At 43.7% G+C, this 20672-nt stretch overlaps 1 protein-coding gene across 1 annotated transcript; it reads left to right on the top strand.

Moving 5' to 3' along the window:
* The first annotated feature begins 1283 nt into the window (after positions 1-1283).
* Positions 1284-18303, top strand: SDHAF4 (succinate dehydrogenase complex assembly factor 4). Its single transcript, XM_075554042.1, has 3 exons — positions 1284-1387; positions 5961-6113; positions 16752-18303. The coding sequence occupies exons 1-3, from the start codon at positions 1324-1326 to the stop codon at positions 16859-16861; spliced, it is 327 nt and encodes a 108-aa protein (XP_075410157.1). The 5' UTR covers positions 1284-1323; the 3' UTR covers positions 16862-18303.
* Positions 18304-20672: the final 2369 nt, after the last annotated feature.

Raw genomic sequence — 20672 nt, 5'->3', positions numbered from 1 at the left:
AATAGAGATCTTCGGCCATATGTCCTTTCAGATAAAGCATCCAAGATAAATTAAGTTCTGTCATTAGGGAGTATTGTTTGTTTCTGCTATTCCATGAGAAACCTGTTCAGTGGGGCTTTGAATACCAAAGCAATCCATTGCTTGACGTGTCAGTCTTTTGAGAAAACCCATCTTTAACCCAATTTTGAAGGTTTTAATCATCTAGCTACAAGGAATTCATCATTAAGCTGTAGCTACAAGTTCTGGGTCAGAATTAGGTGACTGTACTACCTGCTCATAAATAATGCCTGATCATGGACTCTGACCCTGTCCAGGATATACCACACCCGCTTAATAAAAGTGCTCCTTATCTGGGAGGTAGTGGTAGTTAATAGGTGTCCTCAAGTGAGTTCTGACTCATAGTAACCCCGTGTCGCAGAGTAGAACAGCACAGCCTGAGAGTTTGTGAATGTAAACTTTATCAGAGCAGGTCACCAGGTTTTTTCTTCCTTGAAACTCCTGGGTGGATTTGAACCACCAACCTTTCCGTTAGCAGCCGGGTCTTTAACCACGGCACCACACGGGTTCCTTCTTTCCCTGAGAGATCTAGATAATTGACAGTTCCTGATGAAAAAGTTAGCTCATACGGTCCACTTGATGTCATATGGTCTGAGGCCATCAAGGCCCAATAACTGTACAACTGAAAAAAGAAACTGCGTTTATAAAGCTTCCCAGAGATTACATAAAACATCCAGATGGTCCGCATGTACTGCAAACACCGCTGGAGCTGCTGGAATGTAAGGACTAGTGGGCACTGCAGCACCACACCTCAGGAGGTGGCCATTCAGACCATGCGTCAGAAATGCAGAATCAGGAGCTCAACTAACAAGCAGACATTTAAAACATGAAAGAGGAAGATCCGAGGCAAGTAAAAGTTGGCCCATCTTGTGTAATATAAAAAGGATCTTTCAGGACGATTCTTTCAGAGTAGGCGGCATAAAAGTTAATTATTTCTTCAACTCAGTCTGTATTTGAATCACCAATGGCCTGGATGTTCATTGCTGGAGCTCTCAGTGAGAGTCTGAGTTCAAACAGGTTCTGTTCCTCACTCCAGAGCCTGGGCCAAGTGGGAGGATCTCTTTCCCCTCACGACAGGAGGAGGCCCCGCCCCCGTCCCGGCCAGGCTCCGCCCCCGTCCCGGCTAGGCTCCGCCCCCGTCCCGGCCAGGCCCCGCCTCTCGCGGCCTAGCCCAGACGCGATTCCACGCTCCGGGGCGGAGCCGGACGCTCCCGCCGCCTCCCTGCCCTGGGCGGGGCCAGCACGGACGCTGCGAGAGTCGGCGCCATGACCGCCTGGGGCCTGGCTGCGCTTCTCGGCCGCGGCGCGCGCGTCACGTGGAGAGCTGCACGTAAGGCTCCCGGCTGCCGAGTCCGGGGCGCGGGCGGGGGCGCAAAGGCCTAGGAGGCGAGCAGCGCGCCCGGCGGAGCCCGCTCCGGGTGTCCGCGCGTGCCGGCGCGGGGAGCTGCCCGGTGGCCCCCGCCGCCTTCCGCCCGCTCCGGGCCAGGAGGGTGGCCCAGGTCGGCGCGGCTGGTTCTGGAGCGCGAAGGGCACCACGCAGGTGGATGCTCGTGAGAAACCAAGGGGGGAAAGGGCCCCTTAGGAATGAGAGGCACCCATTTGCCTCGCTTCCTTCCTTCCTCTTTTCCAGTAGTAAGAAATCTGTATATTGGGGAAATGCAGAAATGGTCCCAAAACACTTGTGAACTAAACCGCATGGAGCCAGGTGTATTGGTACAGGGAGTTCATACAGAGTGCATACATGCTTCTTACATGGACTGACATCCCAGAGAAATTGTGTAAACTGAGAACGGTAATCGCCTTTATACTAAGTGGCCCTAGAGTTCTATGCGATCATTTTCCACCTAACACACCTCATTACAGGCCAGTTGTTAAAAAAAGTAAAATCGGTGGTCCAGAAATGGACAATCTGAAGGGCTTTAAAGCGTGGGAAAATTACATCATCTTTTCATTCCATTTTCCACAAACTTTTGATACAATCCTCTCAGAAAGTGGAAGTCCCATGTTAGTCCACTGCCAGAGTATTAACTATTTAAAGGTAATCGTTGTGTTTTAGAGGGGTGTGTATCAGAATCCCTTTAAACTCGTTTGGAAAGTTGCAAAGATACCAAAAATTACATAACACACATGGGAAGCAAAACCATCATCGACGAATCTATTATGCAGGGTCAGAAATTGAATACTTCTGTTACCCTGGTGGTGTCGGGCTCAGTCGCACTGTTAGCCTCCAGGCCAGCAGCTGCCCCTCAGGAAAGGGAAGGCTTTCTGCTTCCATAACGGATCTTGATGGGCCATGAGTGGAAATCAAATAGAGAGGATTGAGTGAGAGTTATAATGGAATTTTCTGTGTGCTGCTTTCTCAATCCAGTCTAATTTACCTCGTATTAAAAAATATATATGTATATATTTTTTCATACCCTATGTGTTTATTGTACTTTTTTCAGTTAACGCTATGTCCCAAACACTAAGGGAGAAGCCCCCAGGCTATGGGTCAGTTTAAGTGTTTGTTTATCTGACTGGGTTGTCTCCTTAAACTGACTGACTTCATTTCTTCAAACTTAGAAATGTTTGCTGTTTTTTTCCCCACCCATTTTTTTTAATTTTTATATTTCTAGGGTGTTGGTATGTTTTCAGATTAGCTTTTAATGGTGATTCACTTTTTTTCCTCTTACAATTTTTTCCTGTACAAGGTCATCTTTTAGCTTATAAAGTACTAGTAAACACAATCCTTGAAGAAGGGGACAGATGCTTTAGTTGTTTCCTCACATTTCAAGGGGTGGTTTTTATGTCAGTTTGTGGCCTGTTTCCCAAGTGGTCGATGTAGTCAGAAGTCTTACTGACAGCTCTGTCAGAGTGATCTTCCTGTGTAGTCCCTGTGGCTCAGCACCTAGTCTCCACATGTGGAATCCACAGCAGTGGGTCAACTCCGTGTCATCAGACAGGCCTTTCTTTGATGTCGTCTGCGCGGGAAGCTACTTGCACGTGCCCCCCTATCTGCCATGCTGATGGGTATGGGCTGGTTTCCAACCCTCTCGAGCCGACAGGTGCCAAGGAGCACAGTGTTCCTGGCCTTATCTTGTGCTGTGCAGAAATGCAGAGCGTTCTCTTCCTCCATGGTTTTCCTCTCAGTCACCTGAGTGTACAAAGAGTTTTATCTATGCTTCTGCTGGCCTGAGTCTCTTGAGAAAGTGGGTCCTCCCACTTTCCCTTACAGATCCGATTTTCTGCAGTTACGATTCCTGCAGCAGTGCATACGGCCTTCCTTGCCTTGTTGTGAGGTGCCGTTGAGTCGATTCTGACTCAACAGCAGTCCTGTGGACAACAGAATTAAATGCCACCCAGTCCTGTTCCGTCCTCTCCATCATTCTTACGTTTAAGCCCGTTGTTGCAGCCACCATTCAAGTATGTGAGACAAAGTCTCGCCATCCTCGCTTCTAACGGAACAGTCTGGCTATATGAGGCTATACTTCTCTTTTATGCTGGCTCTTCACCCAAACCTTTATGCAGATTGACTTCTGCACCCCAGACTTCAGGCTCAATTTGTAACCACACCGAATGTGTGCCCGTGCCTAAGCGGACACTCTGACTTCAGGGCCTCTGTTTCTGCTGGGTGCTTTCTTACTGATTCCGACCCATTGCGATTCCACGTGACAGAGTAGACCAGCCCCGTGGGGTTTTCGTGGCCATAATCTATGAAAGCAGTTGGTCAGCTTGTTCTCCCTCAGACTTGCTGGGAGGATCCAAACCACCAACCGTATCAAAACCAGGTCACCAAGTCTTTTCTCCTGTGGAGTCCTGGTAAACTTGAGCTGCTGGTCCTATTGTTAGCAGACGTGTGTTGAACCATTAACCACCAGCCCCACTCAGATAACACATTTCACAAAAAAGAAGAAAAAGTTGCCTTCAAGTGGAACCTGAGGTACAGCAATCCTAATGGTCAGCGAGGAGTTCAAAGTTCAGAGCCACTACAAGAGCAGGCGGCCACCTCTTTCTCCCGTGGGACATCTAATGGGTTCAAACCAACAACCCTTGTGGTCATCAGCCTAGCCCTTTAACCACTGCGCCACGAGTTGGCCTCAGGATAACCTGTACCTCCCGACCCTGTAGGCCATACTGAGTCACCATGACCCTCCAGGACAGAGGAGACTGCCCTGTGGGTTTCCAGGACTGGCACTCTTGGCGGGAGCAGAAAGCCTCATCTTTCTTCCTCGGAGCAGCTGGGGGTTTCCAACGGCTGGCCTTGTAGTTCACAGCCCAACGCATGACCTGGAATGTATTTAGCCTGGGAAGCAACAGATGTAGACAGAATAGTAACCTGACCCAAGATCAGTATAACTAGAAAGTGTTTGCATTTTCTATTGCTGCTGTCATAGATTACTAAAGTGCCATGGTTTCAAGCAACATAAAGATACTGTTTTCTGGAGGTCAGAATTGGCTCACGGGGCTTCCATAAAATTTTCCAAAGGGCTGTATCTTTTAAGAAACTCTAGGGCAAAGCTCCCCGATTGTGAGGCTGACACAGGACAGGGAGGTATGCTTCACCCTGTTGTCCAGAGGGTTGGGAGACACCCGAACTGACTCGGGGAGGCACACCCCGCCCAGGGCAGGGTCTCAGCTGTTTCTCTCCCTTTTCTTGCTGATGTGTACATCCCTGGGCTCATGAGCCCTCTGCCGACACCATCGTGACAAGCCCTCTCTTCTGATTCGCCCTTTGATGGCATTGGGCCCACCCAGATTTAAAGGACCATCTTCTAGGACAGTCTTCCTAATTTAGCAACTAACTGACTAACCATAAAGACATCTAAACCAAACCGGACTCACTGCGCTGAGTCAGAGTAAAATGCCTCTGGATTTTTGAGACTAATTTCTTTACGGGAGTGGAACGCCTCCTCTTTCCCCATCAGAGCGGCTGATGGGGTTGAATTCCATCTGCTAACCTTAATTTCCTTTGCCACGTAAATGACAGCTGCTCACGGGGTCTGGGATTTAGGATATGGCCATCTTTAGGGGCTGTCATTCTTCCTTCCATAGTGGTATTGCTAGAACTTGTTCCTGGACGATAAAGTCATTCCTTGGTCGAATAAAATCCTCCACTCTGGGGCCATTTTTTTTCCAGAGTGGTTTTGTCCGTATTGAACATTATATCAAACAGGGAGTTAAATACTTACATAGTTTAGCTTACTCTTTGCAATCAACAGAGAAAGTGACCTTGTTTGAATGTCATAAATGCTTAGTACATGTTAGTTGGCAAGAAGGGAAGACCGTGAGTAGAATTTAAACATTAAAGAATGTTAATATAATCTGTGAGTTCTAGAAGTTTAAATACTAAACATTGTCATTAAAAATTTACACTGTTTTTTTATGTAATTCAGACAAGAATCACCCCCCTTTTTTTTTAAGTTTTATGGCACATAACCCACATCTCATATCATTCAATCATATAAAGAAAAGACCTCCATCAGTATTTTAAAAGGGAGGGAAGATATTTTTATCATAGAACAGGAAAGATATCCTTGCACCTAGAACAAATTCAGGCAGTGTCTAAAGGGAGGTCAACTGACGCAATGTCAGGCTTGATCCAGCATAAGCAGGATTACAATGGTCTATGTTTGATAGGCTGTTGCGTACCTGCACCTCTGTCTAGAAAGGGGTCTGCCAGGGTCTTAATCTGATTAAATATTCTGCAGATGGACTTTGGGCTCCCACTAACCTCCTCGCTTTTAGCTCTGATACTTTTCTTTTTGTCATATTTGCATTGTGTTATTGTCCTCTTTGTATCACACAGGCTGGTACCTTTTGAGCTTTGAAACATGGGAATGTGTGAAATCGAACTAAGTAAGTAAATGGTTGAATTTTAAAAGTAGAATAAACAACTTCCATTTCTACTTTAATCGCACTGCCAGGCTTACCCCACCTGTGTCACTCTTTGAGGAAGACAAGTTCTTCGCAAGGAGGGAAGTCTGGATCCACCAAACAGCCACTCAGAAAGCCAAAGTTTCCAGAAGGTCGTTTTGATGCGCCTGAGGATTCTCATTTAGAGAAAGAACCACTTGAAAGTGAGTATACCAAAGCTTCTCTCTTAATCTCTGAATTGTCATTATGGAGAAAAAGTGAAAGAAAATAGATGTTAGCACCTATAGTTTTAAAAATCATTTTATATGTACATTTTAAAAATGTACAACTCATCACAATCCTTCCATCCATTGTGTCAAGCACATTTGTTGCCATCGTCATTTTCAAAAACATTTTCTTTCTACTTGAGCCTTTGATATCAACGCCTCATTTTCCCCCCACCCTCACGAACCCTTGATAATTTATAAATTATTATTATTATTTCATGTCTTGTACTGTCCGATATCTCACTTCACCCACTTTTCTGTTGTCTGTCCCCCAGGGAGGGGGGTTATGTAGATCATTGTGATCGTTTCTCCCTTTCTCCCCCCACCTTCCCCTTACCCTCCTGTATCTCTACTCTCATTATTGGTCCTGAGGGGTTTATCTGTCCTGGATTCCCTGTGTTTCCAGTTCTTATCTGTACCAGTGTACATCCTCTGGTCTAGCCAGATTTGTAAGGTAAAATTGGGATCATGATACTGGGGGAGAGGAAGCATTAAAAAATTAGAGGAAATTTGTATGTTTCATCGGTGCTATACTGCACCCTGACTGGCTCATCTCCTCCCTGTGACCCTTTTGTAAGGGGATGTCCAATTTCTTACAGATGAGCTTTGGATCTCCACTTTGTACTCCCCCTCATCACAATGATATTTTTTGTTCTTTGATACCTGATCCCTTCGACACCTCATGATCACACAGGCTGGTGTGCTTCTTCCATGTGGGCTTTGTTGATTTTTAGCTAGATGGCCGCTTGTTTATCTTCAAGACCCCCAGACATTATATCTTTTGATAGCTGGGCACCATCAGCTTTCTTCACCACATTTGCTTATGCACCCTCTTTGTCTTCAGCAATCGTGTCTGGAAGGTGAGCATCATGAAATGCCAGTTTAATAGAACAAAGTGCTCTTGTGTTTAGGGTGTACTTGAGTAGAGGCCCAATGTCCATCTGCTACCTTAATACTAAACCTATAAATATATGTAAAGAGATCCATTTCCCCGTGGTCATATATAAATATCTGTACATATATACATGCCTGTATTTAGAGTACCTATAATTCTTTATGCACAATAACAAAACATATTGTAACACTAAATAAAATGATCCTGTGCACCACCAGTATGTGAGATGTGCAGCCCTCTCAGGAGGCAGCACATGAGGAAAAACCAGTGGTACCAGAGGAAGAAATCCAGACTGCATGGTGGCACTGGCAAAAACAGGCTTCAGGAACTGAGGGACTACCGATGGAAGTGGTTTTTAAAGTGGATGTGATAGGAGGCATGCTTACTCATCTATGTGTAGCACAGGGAAGACAGTTCCTAGCCAAATTACTAGAAGAAATCCATATTTGCCCCATTTCAAAAAGTGGTGGCCTAGCAGAATGCACAAGTTATCTAGCAATACCAGTAATGCACACCAGTTACATTTTGCTCAAGGTGCTTACTTCAAAAGCGGTCGCAGAGCTACATCAACCAGGTACTGCCCCAAATTTAGGCCGGATTCAGAAGAGAACGTAGAATGAGAGATATCATTACTGATATCAAATGGGTCTTGGCTGACCGAAGAGAATGCCAGATGTTGACCTGTTTCATTGACTGCGCAAAGCTATTTGACTATAGATCCTAACATGTCATGGGGAACATTTTAAAGAATAGAAATTCTGGAACATAGAATGTGTACATAAAGCAAGAGATAGCCATTCAAACTCAATCAAGGGGCTATGTGTAGTTTAAAATAACGGATTTTATGCTTTCACCACACTTAATCTGAATACTGGACCAATAATCCAAGAAACTAGGCTACATGAAGGAGAATGTGGCATTAGGATTGGAGGAAGATTTGTTAACACCTGTGATAGATGGTACAACCTTGCTTGCTCAAAGTGAAGAGGACTCGCAGCCCCAAGTGTTAAGAAACCAGAAATCCTCACAACTGGACCAATAAACTGCAACATGATAAACAGAGAAAAGATTGAAGCTGTCATTGAAGATTTCATTGTACTTGAACCCACAGTCATCACTCTCAGAAGCAGGAGTCAAGGCAACCAGTATATTATACTGGACAAATCTGCAGAAGACATCCCGAATGTGTTAAAAAGCAGAGATGTCATTTTGAATACTACCGTGCCCATGACTGGAGTTGTGGTATTTTCAGCCACCTACTGTTCGGGGTATAAGGAAGACTGGAGAAGAATCGATGCCTCTGAATTGCAGTGTCGGCAAAGAATTTTAATCACGCCCTGGCCTGGCCTGCCAGGAGGAGGAACAGAGCTTTATAAAATTAGAAATAGAAAGGGAAGTTCTCAACGTGACACGGAGCATCTGCGAATAACCCACAGCTAGCATGATACTGAAAGACCAACCGTTTTCCTGTTAAGATCGGGAATAAGACAAAAATAGCTACATGGATACCCATTTCTACAGGGAACGTTATACTGGCATTCCTCGTCAGAGCAATTAGGAGAAAAAAAGAAGGAGGGAGAGAGAGATAGAAACACCCAAATCAGAAAAGAAGTATAACTACCTGTATTTGCACGTTACTTGATGAAAACGACTAGAGCTAATAAATTCAGCAAAGTGATGGGGTACACGATGACTGCTCAAAATTTAGATATGTTTCTGGACACCAGGAAAGAATACTCGCTGAGTATTGAAAACAATAAAACATTGAAAGAAGTTTGTTTTAACTTTAAAATATGAAAAAAATTCTATGTTGATCAATTAGGATGTAAATATGGTTATGATGTCAGTACTACTCAAAGTGATGTAAAGATTTGATATAATCCCTATCAAAATTCCGACAGCCATTTATTTATTTATTATTTTTTATTGCAGGAATAGAAAAGCGTCCCAAATAACCAAAATAATCGTGCAAAAGGACAAATTAGGAGGGCTGGCATTTCCTAATTTCATAACATACTATAACATAGAGTAACCAAAACAATCTAATTCTGGTATAAAGATAGCTATATAAACCAATGAAACTGAAATGGGTACCTTTATCGAAAGACCACAGACTTTTGACAGGAGTGCCGAGTCCACAGAATGGCAAAAGCAGTGTCCTAAATAACACTGAGACGACAGGATCTCCATTCGCAAAACAATGATGGTCAATCCCCACCTCACACCCTATATGGCACCAATTAACTCAAAATGGGTCGATGGGCAAAAGTTAAGAACTGAAACCATAAAACTCTTGGAAGAAAACATGGACACCATCATGGCTCAACTTTCAGCCAATCAGTAGGAAGTGAACACCAGGAGATAGACACACTCAGAAATCAGCTCATAGCAGAGGGCTGGAAGGGATAAGAAAGAAGGACCAATGGACCAATGGAAATGTGACAACACAGGGAGGAAGCAGGAAGAATGCTGTTACATTTCAGGTATTGCACAAAATGTCACAAAACACATTCTTTGAGTTGTTCGATGGAAAACCAGTTTGCTCTATAAATTTTCACCCAAGTCACAACAACAACAAAAAGTCAAACTTCAAGACTTGATATTACACCAAAAAAATGTGAGCAAAAGAAAAGAAATTTGGTTTCATCAAAATTTTTAAACCTGAATTCCCTTTGGATGTTTCATCCCTGCGACGCCAGCCATCGGAGGGAGGAAGCCCTAGCTCGAGCTACCTAATAAACTCCTTTTGTCGCTTTAAAAAAAAATTTTTTTTTAAACCTTTGTTTCTTTAGGATCGCAGCACAAGGTATAACCACTGCGCCACCACCAAGGCTCTAAACGTGTATCAAAGGACTTTATCAAGTGTATGTGGAGACACCTTATACAACAATAGCAAATATTTGGCAACCTTATATCTGATAAGGGTTTAATATCTATGATATATAACCAACTCCTATAACTCAACAACAGAAATTCACTCAAAAAGATTACTGTGAGTCTGTTCTAATTCGTGTTGATAGACTAGAACTGCCTCTAGTGGGTTTCTGAGGCTAAACACGTTCACTGGAGCGGAAAGGCTTCTCCTGCAGAGCAGCTTATGATTTCCACCTACTGAGATTTTGTGCTTAGCAGCCTAATCAACACCTTCAACAACAAACAGCCAGCCCAGCTTTTTAACTAGAGAAAGGCGATGTTTCAGTTAACCAGTAGCCCTTGCTATAAAGGGAGGACTCTTGAGGCTTCATCATGGACATCTTGGGTATTGTCATCAGGAGACGTTAGTCCCAGGAAGCATCCTTCATATTTGGTAAAGTAGCAGGACAGCGACAAAGAGGAAGGTCTTCAGCAAGGTGGTGGACACAGAGGCTACAACAGCGGCCTCGAGCTTGGGAACGATTGTGAGGATGGCGCAGGACCGGGCAGTGTTCGGTCCTGTTGTGCATAGGGTGGCGCTGGGTCAGAACCGACCCCAGGGCACCTAACAACACAGCTGGCAATGACAGAAACACCACAGAGGGACAGACACATTTAGTATCTCTCAGTTTCGCAGGCTAGCAGGTCCTAATTCGAGGTGCCTACCCTGGGAAAAGGCTTTCCCTCTCGGAGTCTGAAATTCTTGTCTCTGCAGCTTCTTCTGCTTCCTAGTTGCTTGGAGATCTCTTGGTGTCTTGGCAGCTATTTTACCTCATCTTCCCTCTGTTCCAGAAGAATGAAAGGACTTCCTACTCCCATCAACAGTTACTGTCTTGGAAACTCCCAAGGGCAGCTCTGCCTTGCGGGTCACTGAGTCAGCGTGGACTTGATGGCAAGGAGTCTGTATTTTGCTTCCCCCGCCCACCCCACCCCCGTTCACTTGTTTTAATCAAAAGAGATTGACTCAAGATACACCCTTCAGCTATCCTGCCCCAATAACATAAAAAGGCAGCCCATTCCCAAATGGGATTTCATGTAAGCTTCATTTACAGACTATGTATCCTATTTATCTGACCATTTTGCTCTTACAAGAATGGTAAAAAAGAAATCTACAATCCCACAAGTTTGCCCATTTAACCACATTCCTCTGGAGGTCAGAAATTGAGGTGCTAGCTGAGGGTGACACAGCTGGGAGCGTTAGGGCTCTCAGACTAGTTGAGTCGTGATTCTCCGTGGTTTGGCAGTTGTAGAATGATATAGTCATCTATTTTGTGACCTGATTTGGTCATTCTCCATTTTCACTTAATGTTGATTTTTTACATAACAATCTAACCATGTTAATACTAAGAACTGAGTGTATAATCCCAGGCATGGAAGTTAGGATTTATATTACATTTTTTGGGGGGGAGGGAGGACATAATTCAATCTGTACCTTGCAACCACAATTTAAAAAGAAAGACAATAACAAAGGACTTGAATTGACATTTTTACAGAAAAGATATGCAATAGCTAATAAGCACATAGGAAGATGCTCACCATTGTTAATCAGTAAAGAGATGCAAATGAAACCACAAAGAGCTACCATTTCACCTCCACTGAGATGGCTTGTATCAAGAAAATGGCGAACAGTAGGTGTTTGAGAATGTTGAGAAGATGGAACCCATATGCATTGCTGCTGGAAATATAAAATGGTGCAGCTGGTGTGGAAACCAGTTTGGAGGGTCTTCAAAAAGTTAAATAAAGATTACCGTATCACTCAACAATTTCACTCCTAGGTATATACTCAAAAGACTTGAAAACAGGAAATATTTATACACTAATGTTCATTCATTAGGTAAATCTATTGCACAAGCCTCTTTAAAGTGTTGAAAAGCAAGGGTGTTACTTTGAGGGCTAAAGGATGCCTGTCCCAAGTCGTCGTACATCCTCTCAGATGCATGGGAAAGTTGGGCATTGGATTCGGAGCAGAAGAGAATCGATGCATTTGAATGACAGTGCTGGCAAAGAACACTGAAAGTAGCACGTTCTGCCAAAAGAGCAGGCAAACCCTTCTTAGGAGAAATAAAACCAGAATGCGCTTTAGAGGCAAGCATGGTGAGACTTCATCTCATGTACTTTGGGCATGCTATCGGGCAAGACCTATCCTTGTAGAGGGACATCATCCTTGGTACAGTGGAGGGGCAGAGAAAGAGAGAAAGGCCCTTGATGAGATGGGCTGACACGGTGGTTATAACCAGGGGCTCAAGCAGAAGAACAATTGAGAGGGGGCTCGGGACCAGGCAGAGTTTCATTCTGTTCTACACACGGTCACTGCTAGTCGGAACCGACTCACGGGCACCTAAGAACAGCAGCAATGTTCATGCAAGCATTATTCACAGTAGCCGAAAGATGCAGACAACCCAAGTATGTCCACAAGTGAATGGATGCACAGAATGTATTAATAGAGAGAGAGAGTGGAACATTATCCAGCATGAAGTGAAGTTTTGCTATATGTCACAGCATTGAGAATATGATGAGTATTATAAATCAGCCATAAAAGGGAAATTAAGTGTGAACCACTTAAATGAATATGTACACTAGACAAATGCATAAGCGTGAAGTCTATTAGTGCTTCTCAGACGCGGGAGTCAATGGAGAGTGAACGGCATGGCTCACGAAGTATAGAACTTCTGTTTGGGGTGCTGAAAAGGCTTCGCGAAGGTTATGATGATTGTGCAACCTGATGAATGTATTTAGGGTCACAAAATTGTACATGTGGAAATGGCCACACTTTGATTGCTTATTTTACCATCGTAAAATGCTTCAGTAAAGATAGGTCCAAGAGAAAGAAGACTGGGAAACATGACATGCGCAAAACAGAGCTAGGAGGGCTTTCTGGATGCAGCTCAAGGCTAATAGAGTAGGAGGCCAGGAAGGTCGGCTTCGTTCTGAAAGGGTTAAGTTGCAGCATATGTACAGCTTTACATGGGGGACAGGGAGGAAAGTTCTGTTTTTGCTGAGTTACAATCACACAGTAAAACTCACCCATTATAAGTATATGAATTATAACGAATGTGTATTGTGTATAACCAATACAGAGTATAGAAAATTCCCAATTCTCCAAAGGTTTTCCTTGTACCTTTTTGTGATCAGTACCACCTCTTGCAGCCACTGATTGGCGTACTGTAATTGTAGTTTTGGGTTTGCTAGGGCTTTCTATAATTCAACCGTACAGTACGTCGGGTCTCGTGCCCTGCTGCTTTCACTGGGTGTGATGGGGAGCAGAAGTTCTGTTTCAGAAAGGTTAAGCTCGGTTCCTGTGTAGGTTGGGCTGGACTCTGAGAGTCAGGGGGGCACTGGGGGCACGGAGCACGCAGCTGTGGAAAAATGAAACGTGTCAGGACTGGGTGAGGAGGGTGACGATCGGGTCAAACAATCTGGAGCAGAAGGGAGATGGCAATCTAGGCTGCCATGGTTAGAAAGAGCTCAGGAGTGGGGTTTAGAGAAGGCATGTGTTTGAGACAGATGAAAATCCAAGTGAAGGCCAACCTGGAGATGAAAACCACACGAAGAGCACTGGGGACTCGGCCCCAGTGTGAAATGATGGATTAATGTGGATGTTGATTTTATTAAGGGTGATGGAGAGAAAGAGAAAACTGTACACTACATAGCCAAGAAGAGAGAACATTGTCTCTGAGCCTATGAGTCTGGAGAAACGTAAACAGCGTTGATTTTCAAAGAGGAAAAAGCATAGGCATTTGGTTGTAGAACGAGAGGCTGGATGTAGCAGTGAAGAGGCAAGACCTCCGGACCCTGTCCTGCCTTGTGAGCCTCAGGGATGTGGGAGAAACAGCTTCCATGAGAGAGGCTCTTCCAGGACAGATAAACCCCTCAGGACCAATAATGACAGTAGCCATACCAGGAGGGTAAGAGGCAGGTCGGGGAGGATGTGGGAACCGGTCACAATGATTTACATATAATCCCCCCCCTCCCCTCCTCGGGGGACAGACAACAGAAAAGTAGGTCAAGGGAGATAGCAGACATTGTAAGGCATGAAAAAAAAGAAAAAAATTTAAATTATCAAGGGTTTATGAGGAAGGGAGTGTGGGGGTGGGAGGGAGGGAAATGAGCTGATACCAAGGGCTCAAGTAGCAAGAAAATGCTTTGAGAATGATGATGGCAACAAATGTGCTTGACACAATGGATGACTGTGGTAAGAGTTGTATGAGCCCCAATAAAATGATTTAAAAAAAAAACAAAAACAAGAGCGGTTGAATAGGAAATGTCAACTTTTAGATAAAACAAGATGTTCTTCTGAAAACTAAATGGTGATGTGGGTCAGAGAGCTTCCTCACAGGAGGAGAATGAAAGGATGAATTATTGAAATTGGTTAAGGTGAATTTTGTCATCTTTTGTTTAGACAGGGATTGCTTGATTTGAGTGATTATATTTTAGTTTTCAAAGAAGCACTATTGAAGAATCGGAATGCTTTCGGGTAGTTGGTTCCACTTCTGTTCTTTGCATATGCAGAGCAATGCAGCACATGGTCCTGGAGAGGGTCTGTATCCACACTATCTGAATTCAAGCTCACTTTCACTACTCTCATAGTGACTCTTTAGGACAGAGTAGCACTGCCTTTGTAAGACTAAATCTTTGTGGGAGTAGAAAGTCTCATCTTTCTCCTGCAGCACAGTCTGGTTTCAAACTGCCCACCTTGTAGTCAGGAGCCCATTGTAATCCATTACACCAGTTGACTCAAGGACAGTGAGCTTGGTTTGAGTTTTGCCGCTTGTATAACTATGTGACCTTGAGCGACTTATCCCAACCTCACTCTGCTAGTTTCCCCATCTTTAAAATGGGGACAGTAACTGTTTCTCTCCCATAGGATTGTTAGAAGGACTCAGTGAGTTAATATGTGTAACATGCTCATAATTGAGACTGACTCATGGCAGGTACGCCCAAAATAAACTCAGCATAATAATAATCATCGTTAGTAATCATTATGTTAGTAAATGACAGTACTAGCTAAGCAGTTCCTGGAGCCAGAACCCTATAATGAGGAGCCATGAGGAGGAGCATTTCTGACCTAACTAGTACCATGGGGTGCTCTTCACCTGATGACATCATTTGGCCCTTCTGACAGCTCTCTCAGACAGGCTCTGTGTTTCCATTTGACAGAGAAAGAAGCAAACTCAAGCGCTCATTTGTTTTAGAACCTTCCAAACACTGGATTTTCACTCAGCATTCTCTACACTTGGTGTTTCAATCCAAAAACCCATGTACAGCAATTTCTTAGATCAGGCAAAGACTGCACCAGAATTTTAATTCACAAATGTAGGTAACAAAGCTGATTGAATATGAAAATTTTATCCTAAAATGATTTTTTTTTCAAAAACAGGAAAAAGAAGTACATTTTCATTTCATTTTAAAACTGTAGTGGCTTCAGCCATTATGGAAATCAGTACAGGGCTTCCTCAAAAAGCTGAGTTGAATTATGCAAGGATCCAATAAGCGTCTTCCTAGGTATCCACCATGACGAACTAAAACTATTAACACAAACAGCTATCTACTGCTTGGTGGGATCAGTGTTGGACTGCTAGCCTCCAGGTCAGTGGTTCAGAGCTGCCAGGTGCTCCGCAGGAGAAAGCTGAGGCTGTTTGTTCCTGTGAAGATTTGCAGTCTCCGAAACCCTAATTAGGGTTGGGTGTGGTTCAGACATTCATTGCAGCATTAGTCACACCTGCAGGTGCTTCCTGGTGGCTCATTGCTATTCAGGAGATGAGGTGTCCTTTTTGTCACACGGAATCTCCACACTGGGGGCCCTCCCGGTGCTCGCCCTTGTCTCTTTTTAAATACTGGTCCTGACTTCAGCAGAGAGAGGCAGCGCAAACAAGACCGTGTGCCAGTGGAGCCTGTGCTACCGCTGAAAGCTGTCAGAGCAGCCTAAGCCAGTTGACAGCCTCTGTGGGATGTTCACTTTCAGAGCTGTTGAAGTAGGTTATGACCCATGTCATAGACGGGTGACCTCTGTGATTCACGCATGCCTGAGCTGGTCACATTGCTTTAGAGACATCCAGAGATGACTACAGGGTGGAGTTCTTGTTTCGATGTCGTACCAAGAAGACCCAAACCCACTGTTACGGAGTCCGTTCCAACTGTGAGGGACGTTCTTGGTCAGAGTAGAATGGCTCCACGGTTTCCGAGGCTGGAAATCCTTATGGAAGCAGACGGGCTCCTCTTCCTCCCTCAGGGTGGCTGGCGGCTTTTGCCCGTGGACCGGTTAGTTAGCTGCTAGTGCTTACTCCCCCGGGCCAGCAAGGACTCGTTTTTGGTGTCTCCCCAAACCAAACCAAACTCCCTGCCATGGAGTCACTGCGGCCTCATAGCAACCTTTTAGGGCAGGGTGGAACTGCCCCTGTAGATTTCTGAGACTGGAACTTAATGGAAGCAGAAAGCTCCATCTCTCAGAGTGGCTGGTGGTTCCAAACTGCCGACCTTGCAGTTAGCAACCCCACAGTGTCTATACTGCGCTACCAGGGGCTCCTTTGTGATGTCTTCATGGGTCAGAAACGAACAGTGTAAAGGCGGCTTAAGAGGTGGCTTATGTTGTTCCTGTTTGGAATCAGTGGTGATTATCATGAAGGAAAGCCATGAAATCATTGTTTTAAAAAAATGCACCCTAACTTAAGTTTGTAGGTATCTAGGCAATTAACTGCAACTTTGCATCTCTGTCTTCAAAATTGACGTCTCCATTAACTGTTTTGTTTACATCTTCTGTCTTTCTTTAGAATTCCCAGGTGATGTCAATCCTGTTACCAAAGAAAAGGGTGGACCCAGGGGCCCAGAGCCTACTCGATATGGAGATTGGGAAAGAAAAGGACGCTGCATTGACTTTTAAGTCAGTTGCTTTAGCCCCAATGTCTATTCTGAATACATATATCTGAATTCATGTACTTCTCATCATATCTTTACATCCTGTCAATCGTTTGACTTCGACGATACATTTAAAAATATACGCGATGGAAAAAAATACATGATGACTTTGCACAAAGATATGGTTTTACATGTTGGGAAAGAGAAAACATTTCTACATTAAACTCCAAAACTCATCGCTTTAGAGTTGGTTCTGAATTGGCACATAGTAATTTAACTTTAATGATATTGAAGTAAAAGCTACTGTGCCAGTTTTTAGTTTATAAAATGATTGTAAAATGAAGATGTAAATTAAGTGAAATTTAGATGTCTGCATCATTGTGTGCTAGGTAGCAGAAACTTTTCAAGTGTGAGTTAAGTAGTGCATTATAATTTGAGATGAGTTAGATTATCTGGGTTCAAATCTTGGCTTCACGAAGCTCTAGGACCTTAGTTAAGTTACTTCTTGTGGAAATTGGAAAGAATAAAAAGTATTTTTTGCAGGTCTGTTGCCTTTCAGAGGGGCGTGGGAGAGAGATTATGAAACAAATTTAAAATTTTAGATGAAATTGTTTTATATAAATACAACATGAAAGGAAGGCATCATTAGTTGGCCTGGGTTCTTCAGAAGTGTATGGGATGTGCTAGAAATGAAATCTTTCCCACCAGCCATTAAAGATTGAAACACCATTATAAGTGACCTAAGCTAAAATCAGTGTTAGTTTTTGAAGCGTAAGTCCAGGTACAGAAGACAAATAGGAGAAAAGCATGGGATGAAATGGCCCAGCCCAGACAGGTCTGATGACTCAGAAGCTCCTGCCCCGTGGTCTTGATAACTGGGTCAGGAAAAGTCCAGTCCAGTGTGCAGATCTGGAATGAAGGGAGAAGGGGGACTGCAGCTCCCCGGAGGCATCCCTGGTACAGGCCCCTTGGCCGTTCTCCAGCACAGCATGGACCTTCATCCCCCGGGCCGCACTTGAATTGCTTAGAAAGGTTTGCAGGGTCTAGGGAAGACAGGTAATGGGTGATAATTGTATGATATTAATTATAAGTGTGGTATTATTTGAGAATATTAAAAAGAGACTTCTTTAAAACTATAAACCTTTAAAAATATATGTTCTACCCAGAAACTTATAAATTAGTGCACTAGTTAGGACCAGTATCTATATCACTCTCAGTCAGCATTCTTCTACTTTCAATTACTGTGTATGCTGCTAAGTAATAATTACTTTCCTTTTGAGACTACTGTATAATTTAGTAAGGCCCTATTTAGCCAAAATTAGCAAAGGTTGTTACAAAGTTAACATTCTAAAAATATTTCATATGCTTTTGTACTATATAGCCTCGCTTGTATTTTATGCTAAGCATCATGCGATCTGAAGAAGATAATTTATAAACTTCAAAATTTGTGTATAAAGATAACAGTGCCCTTAACACCTGTTCATTGTAATGTGTTTTATGACAGTCACCAAATTTATAAAGTGTGGTATCATGAAAATATCTCTGGTCTTTGTGTTTACCAAACAGTAATACAATGTAAAAATCTCAAGGACCTTTACTTTGGTTCTTAGTCAAAAAACGACATGTTGCCTATGGCGAGAGGCAGAGTTGACTGAGCACTGCCATCACTACCTCTTGGGGTCCACTGCCATGCTCCTGCTAACGCCCATCTTGCCCTGGGCTATTGTGAGACAGACTGAGAAGGGCAGGTCTTTGCTGCTGACCACTCCGCTGATGGTGATTTGGTTCAGAGAGCTTGGTGATTTGACTTAAGGTTTGATTGGCCCTAAAGGTTCTTGGGACAACGCTGCTTTCAGAAGCTCAGCCTTCCTTCTCAGTTTTCCTTCCCTACTTTCTCTCCTTCACAGGTGTCAGACCCTCCCTACTCTCTCCTTCCTCATTCAGAGACATTGCCCCAGTACAACTCTTTTATATTTAATCCTGTCTTTGCATCTATTTTTCAGAGAATCCAGACTAGCATGGATGGTTTTTAAAGTTCACCTCATCGGCAGGTTTTCAGGAAATGTCACACACCATTTGGAACCTTTACCATTGGAATCATGGTGTAATCATCTAATTTTATATTGCTCGGAGACCCCTAGAAAATTATAGAGTAAGCATTTATGTGAAGCTTTGAATACTAGAAATAGTGTTTTGAGTTGAAATATCACTTTGATGTCTGTTTCTTGACCTACCATGAGTCAAAATATAATGCTACCTACTAAACTTGTAAGAGCAAGGTCGAAGCCATAGTCTGCTGGCAAATGACAATTGTTCTTTAGGTAAATAAGGTAATTTACACTTATCAGATACTGTAGTAGCAATTAATGATGTAACAACAATTTTGATAATTTCCAAATAGGACAGAAATTTTTATAAGCATAGCATAAGAATGGCAATGGACTATTGATTAACCAATGTTTTTTGATAAGGTAGGAAGAAAAGCAAATGTAGGTATATATTATCAGAGTACCCACAAGTTCAACCAGTCACTCAATAGATTCACTTGACCAGTGTCAATATTACCTATTATGTGTCTTCAGAGCTCAGAGTACCCCTTAGAAGTAAATATGGTGATATTTATCTCATGTACTTTGGACAGGAGGGACACATCTCTGGAGAAGAATAGCGTACTTGGAAAAGCAGGGAATCAGTGAAAAATAGGAAGACGCTCAGTGAGATGACCTGGCAGTGGCTGTGACAGTGAGCCCAGACGTACAGTGGCTGTGACAGTGAGCCCAGACGTACAGTGGCTGTGACAGTGAGCCCAGACGTACAGTGGCTGTGACAGTGAGCCCAGACGTACAGTGGCTGTGACAGTGAGCCCAGACGTACAGTGGCTGTGACAGTGAGCCCAGACGTACAGTGGCTGTGACAGTGAGCCCAGACGTACAGTGGCTGTGACAGTGAGCCCAGACGTACAGTGGCTGTGACAGTGAGCTCAGACGTACAGTGGCTGTGACAGTGAGCCCAGACGTACAGTGGCTGTGACAGTGAGCTCAGACGTACAGTGGCTGTGACAGTGAGCTCAGACGTACAGTGGCTGTGACAGTGAGCTCAGACGTACAGTGGCTGTGACAGTGAGCCCAGACGTACAGTGGCTGTGACAGTGAGCTCAGACGTACAGTGGCTGTGACAGTGAGCTCAGACGTACAGTGGCTGTGACAGTGAGCTCAGACATACAATGGCTGTGACAGTGAGCTCAGACATACAATGGCTGTGACAGTGAGCTCAGACGTACAGTGGCTGTGCAGCGGGTACAGGAACGGGCAGTGCTTCCTTCTGTGGTTCCCAAGGTCACTATGTACTGGAACCAACTCAACAACACCTAACAACATATGCGAGATACTGGTCTCGCTCCTTGTATTTGGTGACTGAAACAGGCCCTGCCGTCGTGGGATAAAGTCTGGTGGGCTGAATTGGCAGGTGAAAACAGTTCTGGAAGATAACTGACTAAAGACTAAACATTATGCAGGTCACTGCACCACTCCAGTCAAAACAAAGAAACTTTCAAAGTTGCATTTTCTGGGCTTTTGATACTAGATAAGTCTTCAAAGACCCGGATTTTCAGATCTTTAAACTGATTGTATGGGATATGTATTAAGTATTCATTCCATGATCAAACATGTTCTAAACTTGCCATATAACAGCCTTCATGAACATGGACCCACAAGATATATGAGCAGAATGATTGATATATTTTATATCTCTGCATAATAACGCCCCTTAGAATGGCAGAATTAAAGGTGCCTTCAGCTTCACTAAAGCCTGGCTGCTGTGAATGAATTATAAAGGTA

This window comes from Tenrec ecaudatus, chromosome 7 (assembly GCF_050624435.1).
Source record: "Tenrec ecaudatus isolate mTenEca1 chromosome 7, mTenEca1.hap1, whole genome shotgun sequence".
NCBI classification, from domain to species: Eukaryota; Metazoa; Chordata; class Mammalia; order Afrosoricida; family Tenrecidae; genus Tenrec; species Tenrec ecaudatus.
Note: the sequence above shows the minus strand (reverse complement) of the source record. Positions and strands in the feature narration are given on the sequence as shown.

Bases quoted from the DNA above. Each gene is read 5' to 3' on its own strand.
- SDHAF4 (XM_075554042.1), top strand. From the start codon at position 1,324: ATGACCGCCTGGGGCCTGGCTGCGCTTCTCGGCCGCGGCGCGCGCGTC. The intron at 1,388-5,960 runs GTAAGGCTCCCG...TCGCACTGCCAG, and splicing joins CGTCACGTGGAGAGCTGCAC to GCTTACCCCACCTGTGTCAC. The intron at 6,114-16,751 runs GTGAGTATACCA...GTCTTTCTTTAG, and splicing joins AGAGAAAGAACCACTTGAAA to AATTCCCAGGTGATGTCAAT.